This window comes from Oncorhynchus nerka, linkage group LG6 (assembly GCF_034236695.1).
Source record: "Oncorhynchus nerka isolate Pitt River linkage group LG6, Oner_Uvic_2.0, whole genome shotgun sequence".
In the NCBI taxonomy this organism is placed as follows: Eukaryota; Metazoa; Chordata; class Actinopteri; order Salmoniformes; family Salmonidae; genus Oncorhynchus; species Oncorhynchus nerka.
Genome location: NC_088401.1, coordinates 53,573,462 through 53,593,718, shown reverse-complemented (window position 1 = coordinate 53,593,718; position 20,257 = coordinate 53,573,462). Strand labels below are relative to the sequence as shown.

At 44.9% G+C, this 20,257-nt stretch overlaps 1 protein-coding gene across 3 annotated transcripts in view; it reads left to right on the top strand.

Annotated features, from left to right (window-relative positions):
• The window catches only part of LOC115130634 (fibroblast growth factor 13), a 191,160-nt gene extending 185,312 nt beyond the window's left edge, over nt 1-5,848 (top strand). For all 3 annotated transcript variants that reach the window (XM_065019673.1, XM_065019671.1, XM_065019672.1), the window contains 2 exons: nt 988-1,186; nt 3,947-5,848. In XM_065019673.1, coding sequence (XP_064875745.1) covers nt 988-1,186; nt 3,947-4,083 — 336 coding nt within the window. In that variant the 3' untranslated portion in view covers nt 4,084-5,848. The remainder of the gene's footprint in view (nt 1-987; nt 1,187-3,946) is intronic.
• The last annotated feature ends 14,409 nt before the right edge of the window (nt 5,849-20,257 follow it).

Sequence of the window (20,257 nt, the reverse complement as noted above, 5' to 3'; positions counted from 1 at the left end):
TTCTGACCCAATGGGAATGTGATGAAAGAAATAAAAGCTGAACGAAATCATTCTCTCTACTATTATTCTGACATTTCACATTCTTAAAATAAAGTGGTGATCCTAACTGACCTAAGACAGGGAATTTTTACAATTATTAAATATATATATATATATATATATATATATATATATATATATATATATGAGAGGGGGGGGAGAGAGTGAGAGAAAGAAAGAGAGATATACTGTATATGTAAAGAGAGAGAGCGAAAGGGAAAGGGATAGAGAGAGAGGAAGATAGAGCAAATCTGACAAATAGCTTTTTTAAGTGTCCCAGGAGTCCCCTGTAGATTGTGTTCTGTGCTCCTCAGAACAGCCAATTCATTAGTGGATGAGAGACAGCGGAGCCTCTGCCTGGACATTACATAACCTCTGTAAAAACACACACACGCATGCCACACACACAAACACACTTGCGCGGATGGACGCACACACTGCTGCTAGATAGTCTGGTGAAGGACTGGCTAACAAATAGAAGCTACATATAAACAGAGTGCCCGTCCTCCAACAAATGTTGTTATCCCATATATTATTAATAACGCAGAGTAAAATGCGAGTGAATGTTGAATCGTGGTGTGTTGTATCTATGGCATAAAGCTATGAATTATTTACTATAATGAACATAAGAGCCTTTGAAAATTCTGTGGTAATGTGGTAAGCATTGAGAGGTGAAATGTCTTGAATTAGATGGAGCTGGAAGGATCTTTCAACCCCTGAGTGTGTGTGTGTGCGTGTGCGTGCGTGGGTGGGTGCGTTTGAGTTGTGCCACCATCTCTTGTTTCTTAAGTAACGGCGCTTCATGTCTCAGTGTCTCTCATTTGCTAAAAAGCGAGAAACAAGAAGGGCTCTCAAAACCTCTCTGATCAGTGGCCACCCTCCTCCTTCAGCCATGGCTCATTCAGTCTTCTCCTCTCCTCCCTCCCTCTCTTTCTTTCCTCTCCTCAGGAACACTTCACCCCGGAGTGCAAGTTCAAAGAGTCAGTGTTTGAGAACTACTACGTGACCTACTCCTCCATGATCTACAGACAGCAGCAGTCTGGTAGGGGCTGGTACCTTGGTCTGAATAAAGAGGGGGAGATAATGAAGGGCAACCACGTGAAGAAGAACAAGCCAGCAGCCCACTTCCTCCCCAAGCCTTTGAAAGGTGAGACTGTCCATATTTCTTCCTATAGGGTGCTTGGCTTGGCTCTATATTGGAGACAATAGAGCAGGGTTCCCCAACTGGTGGTGCGTGGGCCGAGGGTTTTATTTGGCCCTCCCCATGTTTTCTGAGCCCCCCCACAAAGAAAAATGTTTAAAGAAAAATGCTAATGTTTTTTATTGTTGGACATAATAGACTGTAAAAACACCAGGAAATCAGTTCCAAGTTATTTTAATTTGAGAAATCAGTTCCAAGGTATTTTAATTTGAGAAATCTGTTCCAAGTTATTTTAATTTGAGAAATCTGTTCCGAAGTATTCCCACGCATAATAGAGAGACAATGTTTTAGTCAGACATTATATCTGTATGGGCTTTTTGCTGTCAATTTGCAGTCTCCAAATGATTCCGCTCAAGAAAAAATAGGCCCGCGACTAAATCTAGTTGGTGATCCCTGCAATAAAGGATAATAAGATGTTTCTTATGTAACTTTACTTTTTTCCAAAAGTTTCTTCATTATTCTCCCAAGCCCATTACATTGCAATTGAACGTTTATTGGTGATTCACTATGGCCTGGAGCACTGAGCTTTGGCAGTGGTTATTTGTATAAATGGGAGACTTTCCAGAAAAAAACACCAAGCTTCTGTTTGATTAAATCTCTCTCTCTCTTTCTCTCTCTATCTCTCTGCGGGTAGTCTCTCCCTACAGCCTGGGGAAAGGCTGCTCTCAGCCCCCCCCTGCCGTCAGGCTTCCTGCTCTGAGGCAACGGTGTGTGGACAGGGCTATTGAGCACTCCCCAAAAGCTATTCATACTTCATTGGAGCCAGACAGTGGAAAAGGCATTGGCAGTGTCCATGCCGAAAAGCTGCGGGAATGATAAAGTGCTGCCTGTTTGAATAGAGACAGCTAGGCTTTTTAACACAAATGTCATGGTGAGGAAGAAGCGCCCCACCTCCACCCAACCAAGCCAGGTGCCTCATGGAAGGAGGGGGGATGATTGTGTGCTGGATAGATGGATCTGTTCATGATGTTGAAAAGGCCACAGCTCTTTCATCTAGAACAAGATACAGGCTTACCTGTCAACAGAGAGAACAAGATAAAACTGAGAGTGTCTGGACTCCACTTCCACGAGATGAAAGGATGAGCTTTTAGACCAAAAAAAATCCCCATTATAGAAAGGAACCACTGGTGACGCAAATTACTCAACCGACGAGAGCACCAAGCGGGTAGCAATTTATTTAGAAATATCTGATCAGACATTCAGTCGTTTCGTCATTTGGATCCGTCAAGTTCCAAGCTTCTTTGGTGGTTGCATGATTTACAAATATATTGTTACCCTGTTTGTGTACAGACCTGAAAATCATGGTTAAAAGATTACAAGAAGTTGTAAGTCCCTAAATTGGGGCAGGAGGGCGTTGGAGAGTAATGCACTGGGCTTTGAATCTCTTTCAACCCCTTTTTCACAAGGGCAGAAAGGTACAGCAAGCAGACAGCTGTGATGATGATGCTTTCTCTAATGGGTTTGCGGTTGGCTTGGCTGCTCTTATCCTCCGACCGACCGACCAGTAGCTCATTAAAAATACAAGTCTCTGATCACTGTAATAGCTTTTGGGTTACATTTAACAGCCCGACCAGGGGGCCCAAACACACTGAAGAGCAATAGCCAGAGAATGATCATGAGGAGGGAGGGAGGGAATAAGCTGTATAATAAGGCAATGTGATAAATATGACACATTTTTGGCTTTCTAAGAGGAAGAAGAATTGCAGACAAATGGCAAAATAAAGTTGTCATAATGAAGTAAATATGGGATCTCGCTTTTATCTCCAGAAAATTGTACCTTGCTTTCATTGCAAAACTACAAACCATGACAAAAAGGCACTGTTCTCTATCTCCCTACATCTTAGATCGAGTGCTTATCGAGCCTAGGAGATGGGAGAGAGAGAGAAATAAAGCTTGCGTGTGTGTGTGTGTTAAAGCTCCTAGGTCGAAGTGGGAGATATACAGTAGAGAAAGAAATAGAGGGATGGTTGGTAGAGGAGAAGCGTACATGAACTAAGGATGAACGGCCCCAGCGGTGAGATGGACTGACCTCCAGGTCATCCTCCAGCATTAGAGTTGCATAATGCCATGGCTAATAAGCCCAGTATCGATCCCACACAGCTTCCCACTGAAGTCCACTATTGATTGACTCGTGTGCGCAGGGATCCTTTGTGTGAAGCGTGCTGCTGTCACCAGAAAGCCAAGGCTAAGGGAAGGTATCTTTGGAGAGACCACACATCAAAGCATATTCTGGCAAGAGGCTGTTTAAGGAGTAGCTCCTAAAGACTAAAGAGATCAGAACCTCTGGTGTTTCTTCTGAAACGTTTAAGAGATGCAAACGAGCTTGCTTTAGCTCAGCGTGCTTCCATACACTTCAATGAGAAGGGTCCAAGCTCCTGAATAGTTAATCTAAGGCAGTGGCTATAAGTACTTTCTGTCCTAAATAAATGCCTTGTCCTGGCTTTTTCTTACTCCCTTCTGCATATTTAAGGGTTGTACATTATGTTAAGATATACAGTGATATGATCGGAGGGAATTGAGCAATAGAATAGACTAGAACTTGGTCCGGCCAGAGAGGAAAATGTGCATCTCCAGATGGACAATGCAATTCTATTCTATTCTGTTATATTCAATTTGATTCTGTTCTACTGCTCGGATCCGCTCATCTACACTAGCAGCCTTATCCATGTGTCTGACCATTGCCCCGTATGTCTGTCTGTCCCACAGTGGCCATGTACAGGGAACCCTCCCTCCACGACCTGACAGAGTTTTCGCGCTCCGGCAGCGGCACGCCAACCAAGTCCCGGAGCGCCTCGGCCGTGCTCAACGGAGGCAAGACGGTGAGCCAGAACGAGTCCACGTAGCCGTGCGTCGGCGGGCCGGGGTAGACGTAAGAAGACACCTCACCCTCAGAAGAGCGTGGCTTCCAAGCAGACTTCTCTCTCCAAAACCATCGGCAGTTCAGGACAACATTGAACACCACCACTACCACACCACACTTGATTAGGCTCCATATCTCTCACCATACTGTCAACAGCCAACCACATTACACCGTGAGCCGTTTTCTGTTGGTCACTCTCTGGTGGTAAGAACTGTGTACCAGTTAGCTCATCTTTTATGGTTTATTGTTTACTTCCTGCAGATAACAACTACTTTTACTTATAGGTCCTGATCATATAGACACCTACCCAGTCATATCTGGCAGGCAGGCAGGCAGGTAGAGAGGCAGGTGGTCAGGGCAACTGGTGAGGGTCTGGGCTGCTGGGGCTGCAGTGGATGGAGAAGTCCCCTGTTTCCGTGTGTCATCCATGATGCTTCTATGTATACGAAGCCAATCCCCCGGGGGTTCAGCTTTAGCGAAGCTGCAACCTCAGCCAGCTGTAACGGTAGCTCTCCTGCATTCTAGTGCACAAGCTCAGAAGAGACTTGAGCTCTCTAGCATTAAAAAAAAAGCCTACATTCAGCTGACCTGGAGAATAATCGGAAAAGCGTGTGGCACTCGCTGTTTGAGCGACAACGCCATAGCTGCACCTTTACTTTGCTCATTTTCTAGCTGAGACCTTCTTTTTTTTTTTCCCCTCCTCAGTATTTGTGTTTTTGTAGCGGTCTCCACAGTGAAAGGGGTTTCAGCAAACCAAAGACTGAGCTGAAAGAGTGTCCCTTTAAGCAGTCAAACCAAGCCAGTATAGAGATGCAGCTGGAAGTTGTTGAATTATTTTTCTTCATGTACATTTTTGATGAGAGAAAGAAAGTGAAGAAAGAGACTGCATAAGAGAGGGAAAGAGAGAAAAAAAGAGCTAGAAGGGACTCTGTGGTGTAGGAAGTTGTAGAAAGCTCAAGGGAAGGAGACTATTATTACTGGTGAGCTCTCCGGTTGAGTTTGGTATGAATTGACTGTTCAGTGTCCCCGCCTTCTGTTTCTATTGTGTCACATTGTCTTCTGTCCCTGTGGTCTGTTCTCCAATCCAGTGCTTGTGTCATGCCTTGCCCCCGTTCCCCTTTGTTGACTCTTATTGGCCGATTCAGTTCACCATATAAGGATATGGTGACGGCCCCCATCCAGGACTTGTCTCGTGTTTGAGTAACTTATCGTGGTGACAATTTTCTATATATAATAATGGGGGGAAAAATACTGTGGAATTTTAGGTGGCTTAAACATTTTATAGGATATGTCATATTTGTAAAAGTGAACAAGAAAAAATAAGAAAATGAATAAAAGAAAGAAACATCAAACTCTTCCCTTTCTTGCACAGGGCATGTACAAACACGGTTGTGTACGAAAAGGACCCTTTTTGGGGCTTAGTACTCCTTCCCTTCAGCTACATACCTTGTTCATATGGAACATGCTACTGGGAGGCTTGGTTTGTCTTTCGTTTCCTTTGGGGGTTTTGAAGTGAACATATCTATTGCATGGGAGACGGCAGGGGATTCTGGACTATAGAGCTATAGTGCATGATGTAGGCTATGTGTATTAACCCATGTTGGATCATGTGTTCCTAATTACCAGGACAAAAGTCAAAAACAACCCGTACAGGCAGATGGCTGTCGCTCGGCCTGCTACCTTCCAAGTTGTTTATTATTTGTTGTATACACAAAATGCACTGAATAAAATGTTTATATTAAGATATACTTTTAAAATGTGTCTTTGCCTTTCCTGACGTACTCCACACTCCTTTCTGCATTCTGTTCACGACAGATCTGATGCATACCGGTACATTGAATGTGATACTATACCAATGAAAAAGAACACCACAACTCGGCAGTGTTCATACTGATGCAGCCAGGGATTAGAATGTTGTAGCTATGGCTGGTGTGTAGCTAGGCGGGGCTGGAGTACGGTACTCGAACACTGCTGGTCCTGAGGAGTTTGTGAGAGGAGAAGAAAGCCAGGCCGTATCCACCTGCTCTCTTCTTGGGCCTCTGGACACAGATGAATCACCTGGAACCATACGTACACAGACAGGATTGGGCTTTAAATGCCTGCAGAGTCAAGGCTCCAGTACCAGCCTAATTGCATCCCCTTTTGCCCTCAGAACAGCCTGAATTTGACGGGGCATGGACTCCACAAGGTGTCGAAAGTGTTCCAAAGGAATGCTGGCCCATGTTGAATCAATATCTCCGCTGGACCTCTAGGGCTGAAAATAGCCCCTGTGAAATAATATCATAGTAGAAATACATGTGCTTTAAAAAATAATAATAATTTAAACTGTGACTCGGGGGAGACGACTTGCTGCTACAGCAGCAGGGCGGGAGATGGGCAGGGGCCGGTCCGTGTGACACTGGAGGGAAAGAGAGAGAGCGTGTAGCCATACTGAGGAGTTCGACAAACATGTAGATTCCAGAGGTTATCTATCATCCCATCTGGTAGTACCTATCTTTACTGCATCAAATCGAGGTAAAGTAGCAAGATAGCCAGATGTTAGGTAGCTAGCTAGCTGGGCTCATTTAGGCTATTTTGCTGCTCTCCCTGTCACTGTCTACTTGCTTTAATAAATTAAGAATTTCAAAGACATGATATACTTGCGTGTAGCAATGTCATATGGATAATTTAATTTAGACAAAGCCTTTTCATTGTAAAAATAGGCCTTTTTCTTCCTGCATCCCACCTCCCACACATGCGGTGACCTCACCCATTATAACCAGCATGTCTAGAGATGCAACCTCTCTTATCATCACTCAGTGCCTGGGCTTACCTCCGCTGTACCCGCACCCCACCATACCCTTGTCTACACATTATGCCCTGAATCTATTCTACCACGCCCAGAAATCTGCTCCTTTTAGTCTTTGTCCCCAACGCTCTAGACGACCAGTTTTGATAGCCTTTAGCCATACCTTCATCCTACTCCTCCTCTATTCATCCTTCATCCTACTCCTCTGATCAAAAAAGCCTTGGTTTCATGCATGTTAACATCAGAAGCCTCTTCCCTAAGTCTGTTTTACTCACTGCTTTAGCACACTCCGCCAACCCTGATGTTCTTGCCTTGTCTGAATCCTGGCTTAGGAAGGCCACCAAAAATTCGGAGATTTCCAGACCCAACTACAACATTTTCCGTCAAGATAGAACTGCCAAAGGGGGAGGAGTTGCAATCTACTGCAGATATAGCCTGAAAAGTTATGTCATACTTTCCAGGTCTATTCCCAAAACATTCGAACTTCTAATTTAAAAAATGAATCTCTCCAGAAAAAAGTATCTCACTGTTGCTGCCTGTTATCGACCCCCCTCCGCTCCCGGCTGTGCCCTGGACACCATATTTGAATTGATCGCCCCCCATCTAGCTTCAGATTTCGTTCTGTTAGGTGACCTAAACTGGGATATGCTTAACAGCCCGGCAGTCCTACAATCTAAGCTAGATGCCCTCAATATCACACAAATCATCAAGGAACCCACCAGGTACAACCCTAAATCCGTAAACATGGGCACCCTCATAGACATTATCCTGACCAACTTGCCCTCCAAATACACACAATCAGGATCTCAGTGATCACTGCCTCATTGCCTGTATCCACTATGGGTCCGCGGTCAAACGACCACCCCTCATCACTGTCAAACGCTCCCTAAAACACTTCTGCAAGCAGGCCTTTCTAATCGACCTGGCCCGGGTATCCAGGAAGGATATTGACCTCATCCCATCAGTCGAGGATGCCTGGTCATTCTTTGAAATTAATTTCCTCACCATCTTAGATAAGCATGCCCCTTTAAAAAATGCAGAACTAAGAACAGATATAGTCCTTGGTTCACTCCAGACCTAATTGCCCTTGATCAGCATAAAAATATCCTGTGGTGTTCTGCAATAGCATCGAATAGTCCTCGCGATATGCAACTGTTCAGGGAAGTCAGGAACCAATACACGCAACGCAGTCAGTCAGGAAAGCAAAGGCTAGCTTTTTCAAGCAGAAATTTGCATCCTGTGGGTCTAACTCCAAAAAGTTCTGGAACACTGTAAAGTCCATGGAGAACAAGAGCACCTCCTCCCAGCTGACCACTGCACTGAGGCTAGGTAACACAGTCACCACCAATAAATCCATGAAAATAGAACATTTCAATAAGCATTTCTCTACGGCTGGCCATACCTTCCTCCTGGCTACTCCAACCCCGGCTAACAGCTCCGCCCCCTCTGCAGCTACTACTATTGTAATTCTTCGTTACTATGGCCTATTTATTGCCTACCTCCTCATGATTTTTGCACACACTGTAAATATACTTTTTTTTACTGTGTCATTGACTTGTTTGTGTTATTGGCTTGTTTATTGTTTATTCCATGTTATTCCTTGTGTAACTCTGTGTTGTTGTCTGTGTCACACTGCTTTGCTTTATCTTGGCCAAGTCGCAGTTGTAAATGAGAACTTGTTCTCAACTAGCCTACCTGGTTAATTAAATAAAGGTTAAATAAAATACATGAAAAAAATAATAATAATACTTGCAAGTAATCGAATACTAACGTCCGTTCAGTCTATGGCCTCACAACAAAGTACTTGAAGCTGTCTACCTGCTCCACTGCCACCATGTCGATGTGGATGGGGTCGTGCCTCCCCCCTGTTTCCTGCAGTCCATTATCCCTAAGAGGCAATGTCTACTCAGAACTCATAGCACAAGACAGCAGAATCCTAAGACATCAGTATATGTGTTCCACTGTAAACGAGGAGCCTTAAACGCCGAGCACGCACACACGCCTCTTGATGTAATTAGCCCCTACAAAGGATCCACTCCCATTGGATGGAGAAACGTCTGGCATGGCGGAACACTCTAGTTATGCAATACTCTTTCCATCCATGCCCGTCTGTGGAGCGTAATGCAGTGCTAATGCTAATTTGAAGGCTAACCCTCTGCCGGGACAGAGGACGCACAGAGCAGGAGGACGGTGAGACGATGACACACATGACAGGACTAATGAGGACCACCTCTCCTTGACTCCTCCCTCCGGCATCTCAGAATGTGGTCATCTCACTTACACAAGGTCTTGTAGAAGATCACTGGCCTGGGTGTCACCAACTGAGCGTTCCAGGAGTTATAGGCTCTGGCTGTTGTCAAATAGTGAGTCATATGGAAATGCACAAGGTGAATACATAAAAGCAAAGCTAGGGTTACTGGGATATAGTGGAACTGAATCAAGGAATTCACCTAAAGTTTGATTGCTGCCGTCTTGAGACAGATTTCCGTCGCAAAACAGATTTTAATCTCAGCAGGATCATCCTTATGAATAAAAGACGAATGCAAATCAAAAGTTTGATCACATCAAAATCAAATGTTATTTGTCGTATGCTTCGTAAACAACAGGTGTAGACTAACAGTGAGAAGATTACTTACGGGGCCTTTTAAAACAATGCAGAGAGACAAGGAATAAATACACAACGAGTAACGATAACTTGGCTATATACACGGGGTACCAGTACTGAGCCCATGTGCAGGGGTATGAGGTAATTGCGGTAGATATGTACACCACAGGAGGCTGCTGAGAGGAGGACGGCTCATCATAATGTCCGGAACGGAGCAAATGGAATGGCATCAAACACCTTGAAACAACGTGTTTGATGTATTTGATACCATTCCACTGATGCCGCTCCAGTCATTACCACAAGCACATTCTCCCCAATTAAGGTGCCACATCCTGTGATGCATATATAGGTGGGGATAAAGTGACTAGGCAGCAGGATGGATAATAGTGTGTTCCGGAGTTCCAAATTGAGCAGCTGCTGAAAAATGAGCTCCTGTATATATTGAGATTTAAATGGTTTTTTAGAGTGAAGTACATCGAAAAAATCAAGAGAAAACTGCAAGACTCAATAGAAGACAAAACAAGGAACAAACCAAAAAGACAGGCTTTTGAAGAAGTAACTATTTTTCATAAAATTGTACAGTTATCTTAGCTAGCTGAATTGCTAGCTGAATTGTTTACTTGTTGCTAAGCAGTTGCTAGGGACTCTCCTGGAAGAAGCTAGCTAGCTTACAAAGAATAACAACAAAAAATATCTAGTTAACAGAAGAAAGGAAGACAAAATAAGGACAGAAGAAAAAGGAAAAGAAAAAGGACAACAAAGTGAAACCTCTAAAGAAACAAGAGACCATAATACAAGAAACAGCACTATAGAGAGATAGAACAACAACAACGCAGCCACTGCCAGCTAGCCTACTTCAGCAGTACTGTATCATTTGAATTATTTTAGTCAATAAGATTCCTGCTACGTAAGCTTAACTTTCTGAACATTCGAGACGTGTAGTCCATTTGTCATTCCAATCTCCTTTGCATTAGCGTAGCCTCTTCTGTAGCCTGTCAACTATGTGTCTGTCTATCCCTGTTCTCTCCTCTCTGCACAGACCATACAAACGCTCCACACCGCGTGGCCGCGGCCACTCTAATCTGGTGGTCCCAGCGCGCACGACCCACGTGGAGTTCCAGGTCTCCGGTAGCCTCTGGAACTGCCGATCTGCGGCCAACAAGGCAGAGTTCATCTCAGCCTATGCCTCCCTCCAGTCCCTCGACTTCTTGGCACTGGCGGAAACATGGATCACCACAGATAACACTGCTACTCCTACTGCTCTCTCTTCGTCCGCCCACGTGTTCTCGCACACCCCGAGAGCTTCTGGTCAGCGGGGTGGTGGCACCGGGATCCTCATCTCTCCCAAGTGATCATTCTCTCTTTCTCCCCTTACCCATCTGTCTATCGCCTCCTTTGAATTCCATGCTGTCACAGTTACCAGCCCTTTCAAGCTTAACATCCTTATCATTTATCGCCCTCCAGGTTCCCTCGGAGAGTTCATCAATGAGCTTGATGCCTTGATAAGCTCCTTTCCTGAGGATGGCTCACCTCTCACAGTTCTGGGCGACTTTACCCTCCCCACGTCTACCTTTGACTCATTCCTCTCTGCCTCCTTCTTTCCACTCCTCTCCTCTTTTGACCTCACCCTCTCACCTTCCCCCTCTACTCACAAGGCAGGCAATACGCTCGACCTCATCTTTACTAGATGCTGTTCTTCCACTAACCTCACTGCAACTCCCCTCCAAGTCTCCGACCACTACCTTGTATCCTTTTCCCTCTTGCTCTCATCCAACACTTCCCACACTGCCCCTACTCGGATGGTATCGCGCCGTCCCAATCTTCGCTCTCTCTCCCCGCTACTCTCTCCTCTTCCATCCTATCATCTCTTCCCTCTGCTCAAACCTTCTCCAACCTATCTCCTGATTCTGCCTCCTCAACCCTCCTCTCCTCCCTTTCTGCATCCTTTGACTCTCTATGTCCCCTATCCTCCAGGCCGGCTCGGTCCTCCCCCTCCCGCTCCGTGGCTCGACGACTCATTGCGAGCTCACAGAACAGGGCTCCGGGCAGCCGAGCGGAAATGGAGGAAAACTCGCCTCCCTGCGGACCTGGCATCCTTTCACTCCCTCCTCTCTACATTTTCCTCTTCTGTCTCTGCTGCTAAAGCCACTTTCTACCACTCTAAATTCCAAGCATCTGCCTCTAACCCTAGGAAGCTCTTTGCCACCTTCTCCTCCCTCCTGAATCCTCCTCCCCCTCCCCCCCTCCTCCCTCTCTGCAGATGACTTCGTCAACCATTTTGAAAAGAAGGTCGACGACATCCGATCCTCGTTTGCTAAGTCAAACGACACCGCTGGTTCTGCTCACACTGCCCTACCCCGTGCTCTGACCTCTTTCTCCCCTCTCTCTCCAGATGAAATCTCGCGTCTTGTGACGGCCGGCCGCCCAACAACCTGCCCGCTTGACCCTATCCCCTCCTCTCTTCTCCAGACCATTTCCGGAGACCTTCTCCATAACCTCACCTCGCTCATCAACTCATCCCTGACCGCTGGCTACGTCCCTTCCGTCTTCAAGAGAGCAAGAGTTGCACCCCTTCTGAAAAAACCTACACTCGATCCCTCCGATGTCAACAACTACAGACCAGTATCCCTTCTTTCTTTTCTCTCCAAAACTCTTGAACGTGCCGTCCTTGGCCAGCTCTCCCGCTATCTCTCTCAGAATGACCTTCTTGATCCAAATCAGTCAGGTTTCAAGACTAGTCATTCAACTGAGACTGCTCTTCTCTGTATCACGGAGGCCCTCCGCACTGCTAAAGCTAACTCTCTCTCCTCTGCTCTCATCCTTCTAGACCTATCGGCTGCCTTCGATACTGTGAACCATCAGATCCTCCTCTCCACCCTCTCCGAGTTGGGCATCTCCGGCGCGGCCCACGCTTGGATTGCGTCCTACCTGACAGGTCGCTCCTACCAGGTGGCGTGGCGAGAATCTGTCTCCTCACCACGCGCTCTCACCACTGGCGTCCCCCAGGGCTCTGTTCTAGGCCCTCTCCTATTCTCGCTATACACCAAGTCACTTGGCTCTGTCATAACCTCACATGGTCTCTCCTATCATTGCTATGCAGACGACACACAATTAATCTTCTCCTTTCCCCCTTCTGATGACCAGGTGGCGAATCGCATCTCTGCATGTCTGGCAGACATATCAGTGTGGATGACGGATCACCACCTCAAGCTGAACCTCGGCAAGACGGAGGACTGCCCGTTCCATGATCTCGCCATCACGGTTGACAACTCCATTGTGTCCTCCGCACTAAGAAGCTGATCCTCTTCCTCCCAAGGCGGTGGCCCGGGAAGGACTGCCCTGTTCCATGATCTCGCCATCACGCCATCATGATCTCGCCAACTCATCCAGAACGCCGCAGCCCGTCTGGTGTTCAACCTTCCCAAGTTCTCTCACGTCACCCCGCTCCTCCGCTCTCTCCACTGGCTTCCAGTTGAAGCTCGCATCCGCTACAAGACCATGGTGCTTGCCTACGGAGCTGTGAGGGGAACGGCACCTCAGTACCTCCAGGCTCTGATCAGGCCCTACACCCAAACAAGGGCACTGCGTTCATCCACCTCTGGCCTGCTCGCCTCCCTACCACTGAGGAAGTACAGTTCCCGCGCAGCCCAGTCAAAACTGTTCGCTGCTCTGGCCCCCCAATGGTGGAACAAACTCCCTCACGACGCCAGGACAGCGGAGTCAATCACCACCTTCCGGAGACACCTGAAACCCCACCTCTTTCAGGAATACCTAGGATAGGATAAAGTAATCCTTCTCACCCCCTTAAAAGATTTAGATGCACTATTGTAAAGTGGCTGTTCGACTGGATGTCTTAAGGTGAACGCACCAATTTGTAAGTCGCTCTGGATAAGAGCGTCTGCTAAATGACTTAAATGTAAATGTAAATAATAAACTGCAGCAGCAGCGTATGTGGTGAGTCAAAAGAGTGAGTGGAAAAGGAGATCAATGCAGATAGTCCAGGTAGCTATTTGGTTAGCTATTTAGCAGTCTAATGGCTTTGGGGTAGAAGCTATTCAGGGTCATGTTGGTTCCAGAATTGGTACATTAGTACCGCTTGCCCTGTGGTAGCAGAGAGAAGAGTCCATGACTTGGGTGACTGGAATCTTTGACCATTTTTAGGGCCTTTCTCTGACACCAGCTGGTATCGAGGTCCTGGATGGCAGGGAGATTGGCTCTAGTGATGTACTGGGCCATACGCACTACCCTCTGTAGCGCCTTGTGGTCGGATGCCAAGCAGTTGCCATACCAATGCAACCAGTCAAAATGCTCTCAATGGTGCAGCTATATAACTTTTTGAATATCTGAGGGCTCATGCCAAATCTTTTCAGCTTCCTGAGGGGGACGAGGCGTCATCGTGCCTTCTTCATGACTGTGATGGTGTGTTTGGACCATGATAGGTCCTTAGTGATCACACCGCACCACTACAGTCCTGTCGATGTGAATGGGGGCGTGCTCGGCCCTCCGTTTCCTGTAGTCCACGATCAACTCCTTTGCCTTGCTGACATTGACATGTTGCCCTGGCACCATACTGTCAGGTCTCTGACCTCCTCCCTGTAGGCTGTCTCATCGTCGGCGGTGATCAGACCTACCACCATTGTGGCATCAGCAAACTTTATGATGGTGTTGGAGTCGTGCACGGCCACACAGTCATGGGTGAATAGGGAGTACAGGAGGGGACTAAGCACGCACCCCTGAGGGGCCCCTGTGTTGAGCGTCAGCGTGGCGGATGTGTACCCTCACCACCTGGGGGTGGCCCGTCAGTTGAAGAGGGAGGTGTTTAGTCCAGGGTCCTGAGCTTAGTGATGAGCTTGGAGGGCACAATGGTGTTGAACGCTGACACAGTAACTCACACACACACAGAGACACACACATACACACACACCACTGGTTGAATCAACATTGCTTCCATGTCATTTCAATGAAATGACATGGAACCAACGTGGAATGGAGGTTGGATTGACGTCTGTGCCCAGTGGGATGCATATTGGGGAATTAAAAGGTGTCATGATGATAAGGAATCTCCAGCAATCAGCTGTCTCCCTTTTCCACTGCAAAATACATATGCAGTATACATAATAAAACCTACATGTTTTATTCTGCCACGTGTGGGTTTTGCATTAAGCTCATGTTATGTATATTACAATGGTATTATGCCATCATCCCGCTCCATTTCTTCTCATTCATCCATTTTTAGTAATAGGGCTAAATATTTCATGGAGATCATGTTTTTTCCTCAATTAATTCAGCAAAGAGGTGACATAGTCAATCCATGGCAGATTATGTTTCCTGTTTCCCTTACAGTACAAGGTTGACTCCCTGTACAATTTTCCACCTGCCAGTCAAGACGTCAGTGCATGACATTTCTGTAATTATGAACAACTTCTTGTGTCTTTTCCACCTTCTGCACTTTTCACAGAATTTGAGGTACTGTGAATTTAGTGCAGTACAGTTTCCAATAAATATTGATATCCTCAGATGAACAGGACAATTAAACACCATCGACTGTAGTGTTGACCTTTCACCTCAGCAGCCTCCTCTTCTTTAACTATTCTTTCTTATATATTTGGGCCAAAGTACAGGTTCAGTCAAAAGGGTGTAGTTGTGTTGCTTAATTTTGTGTTAGGGGCAGCAAAATTAGAGATATGGAAGACCCGAAAGAACAGTAGTCGGGGACAGGGGTCTGTGGATGTGGTGGGAATGCTGGAGGGAATTTTGGCAGCGAGACTAAGGGTTGAGTTTGCCTATTATAAACTTGTCAACAATATTGATCTGTTTTTGAGTATATGGGGTATTCAGAGGCTGTTGTGTTTAGTTACTGTGGAGGAGGAATTGGAGTTGTGTTTTTAATTGATGTGTAACTGTGGTTTTGAGTATTTATTGTGTGGTGGGCCCCCAGACCCAATAAAGATTATTTAAATCTCTCTCTATCTCTCTCTCTCTCTCACTCTCTCTCTCACTCTCTCTCTCTCACTGTCTCTCTCTCTCTCTCTCTCACTCTCTCTCTCTCTCTCTCACTCTCTCTCTCTCTCTCTCTCACTGTCTCTCTCTCTCACTCTCTCTCTCTCTCTCTCTCTCTCTCTCTCTCTCTCTCTCACTGTCTCTCTCTCACTGTCTCTCTCTCTCTCTCTCTTTCTCACTGTCTCTCTCTCTCTCTCTCTCTCTCTCTCTCTCTCTCTCTCACTCTCTCTCAATTCAATTCAATTCAATTCAAGGGCTTTATTGGCATGGGAAACATGTGTTAACATTGCCAAAGCAAGTGAGGTAGACAACATACAAAGTGAATATATAAGATGAAAAACAACAAAAATGAACAGTAAACATTACACATACAGAAGTTTCAAAACAGTAAAGACATTACAAATGTCATATTATATATATATATATATATATATATATATATATATATACAACGTACAAATAGTTAAAGGACACAAGATAAAATAAATAAGCATAAATATGGGTTGTATTTACAATGGTGTTTGTTCTTCACTGGTTGCCCTTTTCTCGTGGCAACAGGTCACAAATCTTGCTGCTGTGATGGCACACTGTGGAATTTCACCCAGTAGATATGGGAGTTTTTCAAAATTGGATTTGTTTTCGAATTCTTTGTGGATCTGTGTGATCTGGGGGAAATATGTATCTCTAATATGGTCATACATTGGGCAGGAGGTTAGGAAGTGCAGCTCAGTTTCCACCTCATTTTGTGGGCAGTGAGCACATAGCCTGTCTTCTCTTGAGAGCCATGTCTGCCTACGGCGGCCTTTCTCAATAGCAAGGCTATGCTCACTGAGTCTGTACATAGTCAAAGCTTTCCTTAATTTTGGGTCAGTCACAGTGGTCAGGTATTCTGCCGCTGTGTACTCTCTGTTTAGGGCCAAATAGCATTCTAGTTTGCTCTTTTTTTGTTAATTCTTTCCAATGTGTTAAGTAATTATCTTTTTGTTTTCTCATGATTTGGTTGGGTCTAATTGTGCTGTTGTCCTGGGGCTCTGTAGGGTGTGTTTGTGTTTGTGAACAGAGCCCCAGGACCAGCTTGCTTAGGGGACTCTTCTCCAGGTTCATCTCTCTGTAGGTGATGGCTTTGTTATGGAAGGTTTGTGAATCGCTTCCTTTTAGGTGGTTGTAGAATTTAATGGCTCTTTTCTGGATTTTGATAATTAGTGGGTATCGGCCTAATTCTGCTCTGCATGCATTATTTGGTGTTTTACGTTGTACACGGAGGATATTTTTGCAGAATTCTGCGTGCAGAGTCTCAATTTGGTGTTTGTCCCATTTTGTGAAGTCTTGGTTGGTGAGCGGACCCCAGACCTCACAACCATAAAGGGCAATGGGCTCTATGACTGATTCAAGTATTTTTAGCCAAATCCTAATTGGTATGTTGAAATTTATGTTTCTTTTGATGGCATAGAATGCCCTTCTTGCCTTGTCTCTCAGATCGTTCACAGCTTTGTGGAAGTTACCTGTGGCACTGATGTTTAGGCCAAGATATGTATAGTTTTTTGTGTGCTCTAGGGCAACACTGTCTAGATGGAATTTGTATTTGTGGTCCTGGTGACTGGACCTTTTTTGGAACACCATTATTTTGGTCTTACTGAGATTTACTGTCAGGGCCCAGGTCTGACAGAATCTGTGCATAAGATCTAGGTGCTGCTGTAGGCCCTCCTTGGTTGGTGACAGAAGCACCAGATCATCAGCAAACAGCAGACATTTGACTTCGGATTCTAGCAGGGGGAGGCCGGGTGCTGCAGACTTTTCTAGTGCCCGCGCCAATTCGTTGATATATATGTTGAAGAGGGTGGGGCTTAAGCTGCATCCCTGTCTAACCCCACGACTTTGTGTGAAGAAATGTGTGTGTTTTTTGCCAATTTTAACCGCACACTTGTTGTTTGTGTACATGGATTTTATAATGTCGTATGTTTTACCCCCAACACCACTTTCCATCAGTTTGTATAGCAGACCCTCATGCCAGATTGAGTCGAAGGCTTTTTTGAAATCAACAAAGCATGAGAAGACTTTGCCTTTGTTTTGGTTTGTTTGGTTGTCAATTAGGGTGTGCAGGGTGAATACATGGTCTGTTGTACGGTAATTTGGTAAAAAGCCAATTTGACATTTGCTCAGTACATTGTTTTCATTGAAGAAATGTACGAGTCTGCTGTTAATAATAATGCAGAGGATTTTCCCAAGGTTACTGTTGACACATATTCCACGGTAGTTATTGGGGTCAAATTTGTCTCCACTTTTGTGGATTGGGGTGATCAGTCCTTGGTTCCAAATATTGGGGAAGATGCCAGAGCTAAGTATGATCTCTCTCTCTCTCTCTCTCTCTCTCTCTCTCTCTCTCTCTCTCTCTCTCTCTCTCTGCATGCTGGGAGTGTTTGGTGCATGCTGGGAATTGTTTGAGTGAAAGAGTGCGTGTGTTGTGGAGAGTTAGATATTCACAACTTTCTTTCGGTTTTCTATTTCTTGGTGGCATTTTTTGGTTTTCTTCTGTGCATGATTAAGGTTATTATTTTTGTTGTGGTAGAATTAAGTATTTTGTTTTTTGCATCGAAATTACCCTGATTTTGGCGGGGATGGCAGCCTGAATGGGGATGCCGTCCCTGTCACTTCGGCACGGCTTTAGGTGTGTTACTGAAGCTACTGTCACGGTGGAGGAGTTTCTGGTCGCCGTAGGAGAGAAGGTAGGCTATGAGAATGTTGCTTATGCATCCCGGATGAATAAAGCGGTGGTGGTATTTCTTAAAGAAGAGTGTCTGGTTGATCGGATGGTTGAGCATGGTGTACTTCTTAAAGAAGAGCGTCTTGTAGATCGTATGGTTGAGCATGGTGTACTTCTTAAAGAAAAGTGTCTTGTTGATCGTATGGTTGAGCATGGCGTACTTCTTAAAGAAGAGTGTCTTGTTGATCGTATGGTTGAGCATGGTATACTTCTTAAAGAAGAGCGTCTTGTAGATCGTATGGTTGAGCATGGCGTACTTCTTAAAGAAGAGCGTCTTGTAGATCGTATGGTTGAGCATGGCGTACTTCTTAAAGAAGAGCGTCTTGTAGATCATATGGTTGAGCATGGTGTACTTCTTAAAGAAGAATGTCTTGTAGATCGTATGGTTGAGCATGGCGTACTTCTTAAAGAAGAGTGTCTTGTTGATCGTATGGTTGAGCATGGCGTACTTCTTATTAAAGAAGAGTGTCTGGTTGATCGGATGGTTGAGCATGGCGTACTTCTTAAAGAAGAGTGTCTTGTAGATCGTATGGTTGAGCATGGTGTACTTCTTAAAGAAGAGCGTCTTGTTGATCGTATGGTTGAGCATGGCGTACTTCTTAAAGAAGAGCGTCTTGTAGATCGTATGGTTGAGCATGGCGTACTTCTTAAAGAAGATCGTCTTGTAGATCGTATGGTTGAGCATGGCGTACTTCTTAACCTCTTCAACCTATGGGGGCGCTATGTCATTATTGGATTAAAAAACGTGCCCGTTTTAAGCGCAATATTTTGTCACGAAAAGATGCTCGACTATGCATATCATTTCCAGCTTTGGAAAGAAAACACTCTGACGTTTTCAAAACTGCAAAGATATTATCTGTGAGTGCCCCAGAACTGATCTTACAGGCGAAACCAAGATGAAACTTCAAACAGGAAATGAGCAGGATTTTTGACGCTCTGTTTTACTATCGTCTCCTTATAAGGCTGTGAATATGCTGTGAACGAGCTTATGCGCTCTGCCGTTCGTCCAAGATGTCTGCAGCATTGTGACGTGTTTGTAGGCATATCATTGGAAGATTGACCATAAGAGACTACATTTACCTGGTGTCCCGCCCGGTGTCCTGTGTCGAAATTATTGCGTAATCTGTAGGTCCATGCGCGTTCCATTTCTTCAGAAGAGAAAGTCAACTGCCACGAAGGATTTATCGTCGATAGATATGTGAAAAACACCTTGAGGTTTGATTCTAAACATCGGTTTGTCATGTTTCTGTCGATATTATGGAGTTAATTTGGAAAAAAGTTAGCTTTCTAATGACTTAATATATTTTTTTCTTTAAAAAAAAAAAAATCTTACCCAAACGTGATGAACAAAACGGAGCGATTAGTCGACACAAATAATATTTTTTGTAAAAACTGAACATTTGCTATCTGAGAGTCTCCTCATTGAAAACATCCGAAGTTCTTCAAAGGTAAATGATTTTATTTGAATGCTTTTCTGGTTTTTGTGAAAATGTTGCCTGCTGAATGCTAACGCTAAATGCTACACCAAATGCTACGCTAGCTATCAATACTGTTACACAAATGCTTGTTTTGAATTGGTTGAGAAGCATATTTTGAAAATCTGAGATGACAGTGAGGCTAAGCTTGAGAGCAAATAGATTAATTTCATTTCATTTGCGATTTTCATGAATAGTTAACGTTGCGTTATGGTAATGAGCTTGAGGCTGTAGTCACGATACCGGATCCGGGATGGCTCAACGCAAGAAGTTAAAGAAGAGCGTCTTGTTGAGCATGGCATACTTCTTAAAGAAGAGTGTCTTGTTGATCGGATGGTTGACCATGGTGTACTTCTTAAAGAAGAGCGTCTTGTAGATCGTATGGTTGAGCATGGTGTACTTCTTAAAGAAGAGTGTCTTGTTGATTGTATGGTTGAGCATGGCGTACTTCTTAAAGAAGAGTGTCTTGTAGATCGTATGGTTGAGCATGGCGTACTTCTTAAAGAAGAGTGTCTTGTTGATCGTATG